The sequence below is a fragment of the Chinchilla lanigera genome, unplaced genomic scaffold, assembly GCF_000276665.1.
Source record: "Chinchilla lanigera isolate Chin_1 unplaced genomic scaffold, ChiLan1.0 scaffold00135, whole genome shotgun sequence".
NCBI classification, from domain to species: Eukaryota; Metazoa; Chordata; class Mammalia; order Rodentia; family Chinchillidae; genus Chinchilla; species Chinchilla lanigera.
This window is the reverse complement of record NW_004955536.1, coordinates 570,976-573,921: the sequence shown is the minus strand read 5'-3', so window position 1 is coordinate 573,921 and position 2,946 is coordinate 570,976. Positions and strand designations below refer to the sequence as shown.

General features: G+C 34.3%; 1 protein-coding gene across 1 annotated transcript in view; it reads left to right on the top strand.

Moving 5' to 3' along the window:
- The window catches only part of Polb (polymerase (DNA directed), beta), a 53,020-nt gene that overhangs the window by 21,277 nt on the left and 28,797 nt on the right, over positions 1–2,946 (top strand). The window contains exons 10-11 of the mRNA XM_005410509.2: positions 982–1,052; positions 1,955–2,041. Of these exons, the coding sequence (XP_005410566.1) occupies positions 982–1,052; positions 1,955–2,041 (158 nt within the window). The remainder of the gene's footprint in view (positions 1–981; positions 1,053–1,954; positions 2,042–2,946) is intronic.

The following is a 2,946-nucleotide window of genomic DNA, read 5'->3' as shown; positions in this document are numbered from 1 at the left end:
GTTTTTCTCCGGTACCGGGAACTGAACTCACGACCTTGCGCTTGCCAGGCAGGCGCTTTTGCCGCTGAGCTAAATCCCCAGCCCCCTGTATTTGGTAGATTGTTGATGAGTAGAGTGGTAATCTCCAAGGACTGTGGCCACCTTGTGTCTTTTACAGATACTGCACTGATCAGCATGAAAAGGAGAAGAAACAGAATTACTTTATACTGTGTATCAGGCACTGTGCTAGATGCTTTCTCATATGCTCTTGTTTAGTTACACAATAGTTCACTGTAGTTTTCAGTAGTTTATAGACACAGAAACTGAAGTTCCGAGGAATGTAGAATGCTCATTTGCACTAGTGGGTGGGATTAAAGTAAAAAAAAAAATTAAGTGGAGACAAAATTTTATAATATAGGTAAGAATCAAACAGCTGCGTATATAACTTGCTGAAGTTACATGGTTATAAGATCAAAACCAAAGCCCAAATTATTTTTAAGTGCTGTGTTCTTATCTACTTATGATACCACTGTATTAATTTTTACCAATATTTATTGTTTTTTTTTTGTTTTGTTTTTTTTAACAATATTTATTAAGTGAATTCAGTCATATGAATTAAAATAAGCTTTCTGATTAACTTTTATGTTAAGATTTTTTTAGGTATCTTGTTTAAAATAGATGTATCTTAAAGCTGTTTCTAAATACTGTTTTTATTATTGAGTGATTAGGTACATTTTTAAGACATTAGAGTAATAAATTATATGCAATTTATATCTAATACTAATTCCTGTCATTGTCTAGATTCTGCTGTCTCTATCAATATGCCTTCATAATTAGAGGGAAAATTGAAAATTTTTAAGTGATTCTGAATATGAAGCCCAGTGAAGTAGAAAGTTAGGCTGTAAGAAGTGAATCTTTTCTCTGTGTATCTTTCATTTAGTTCATTGTTGGCCTACTTGATGAATTTACAGAGTGCTCCATGCATGTTCTTTTGTGTCATAGGTGCTGAATCCAGTGGTGACATGGATGTTCTTCTGACCCATCCAAACTTCACTTCAGAATCGACCAAGCAGGTACCTCAGAATTTATAATTGAGTGTGATTAGTTTCAACTCAGGAGTGAATAACATTTCCTAAGTAATAGTTGTATATTTTCACAGTAAAGTTTATTTTAATGATTCTAAAAAGGCAGTGGAAGTGTTCTGACTGGCTGAGTTCTGGAAAGGGACACATGATTTTTCTTGGAGGAACTGGGAGGACAGTGTAATGTTTGAAAGAAATGAAGTTTACTTAAATATTCTCATGATTTTGTACTGTCTACTGATAGCTGTTTCACAAATACTGTGTAATATTACATTTTTACTAAGAGAATATTTTTCTGTTAAAGTATTAAGGAACTTTACTTTTTTTCCCTGAGAAACTTTATTTTTATTAGAAAACTCATGAAGGCAAAAACATTGATTTTGGTATATACCATTAACAATGAAGCAGCCATCTCTTTGATTTAATGAAACATAAACACAAATTATGTTTGTTTTAGGATGTCATGAGATTGGTGAAAACTGGTTTCTAAAAATATATTTCATTTGACAAGATGAATTTTCTTGTCAGTAAGATGGGGAGGTACTAGAGGGGAAAGGTACTTACTAAGAATATTAACAAGAACAAAGAGTTCTTGGGGTATAGCTCAGAGCAGAGCACTTGCCTGAGATATATAAGGTCACTAGCTCAATACCTAGCACGAAAAAGAAACCAGAAGCCAAAAAATGAAAACAGATTTTTCTGGAGAAAGTCTGAAAACTTGTGTTAAAAATATTTTTATAGGGCTAGAAGTCTGGTAGACCATAACAGCCAAGGTTTAATCCCCAGTACCACACCTCCAAAAAAAGGTTATTTTGTTCTGTGTGTGTGTTTTTTTAAATCTGTCATCATAAGATAACTGCTCATGTTCTTATTCTCTGATTATGTTTCTATAGCCGAAGCTGTTACATCGTGTTGTGGAGCAGTTACAAAAGGTCCATTTTATTACAGATACTCTGTCAAAGGGTGAAACCAAGTTTATGGTGAGTAGTCATTTGAGTTAACATGTCTGAAAAAACTACTGGAGACTGTTCAGTTACCACCTGAGTTTGTGACTTCATTATGGTTTGTATTACAGTCAACAAATAGCACATCCCTAAGACTATAGGGAAAATAATTAACAGGGGACGAGAATCTCAGAGCTGCTCTCAGAATAGTTTATTAAAAAATTTTCTTTTAAATGCCATTTGTAAGTACACTTTCAAAATAAATAAGCATAATTTGCTTTTCTTTAAAAATCTACAAGAACTTTGACACACAGCAAGTTTTGCCTGAAAATAGAAAATTGTTCTTATATTCTCTAACTCAGAATTCTTCAGTGATGTTATAAGTGACTGAAGAGTATTAATCCACACCCAAGAGAGGAGGTATCCTGGTGCATAAGCCAGTGCCCAGAAGAACTGTGATGGTGGGATAAGAGGATGGTGGTGGGGGTGCTAGCCCAGGCTGCCCAGGAAGTGTCATGATACTCGGTCAGAATCCAGTGGATTTCGTATGCATTGAGATTTATTATGAAATTCAGATTTAACTCAATTTCTTTTTTTTGGTACCGGGAATTGAACTCAGGACTTTATACTTGCCAGGCACTTTATACTTGGCAGGCATTTGTGCCTGCTGAGCTATATCCTGGGCTCTGCATTGAGACTTTTTTTTTTTATATATATTTTAAAATTAAAACTAGGAAAATACTAACAGACAGACAACATTTTACAAAATAGCAAAGGATCAGTACAGACAGTGCAGAGTTACAAACAGAGTGGTAGGGAATTAACAATGCTTGTTGTACTACATATTGATATCTTCAAAGTGCTTTCTCATGAAAACAGATATAGACATACAAAGCTGATCAACCAAGGACTCATTGACAGTTTCTTTCAGCAAGGAAATA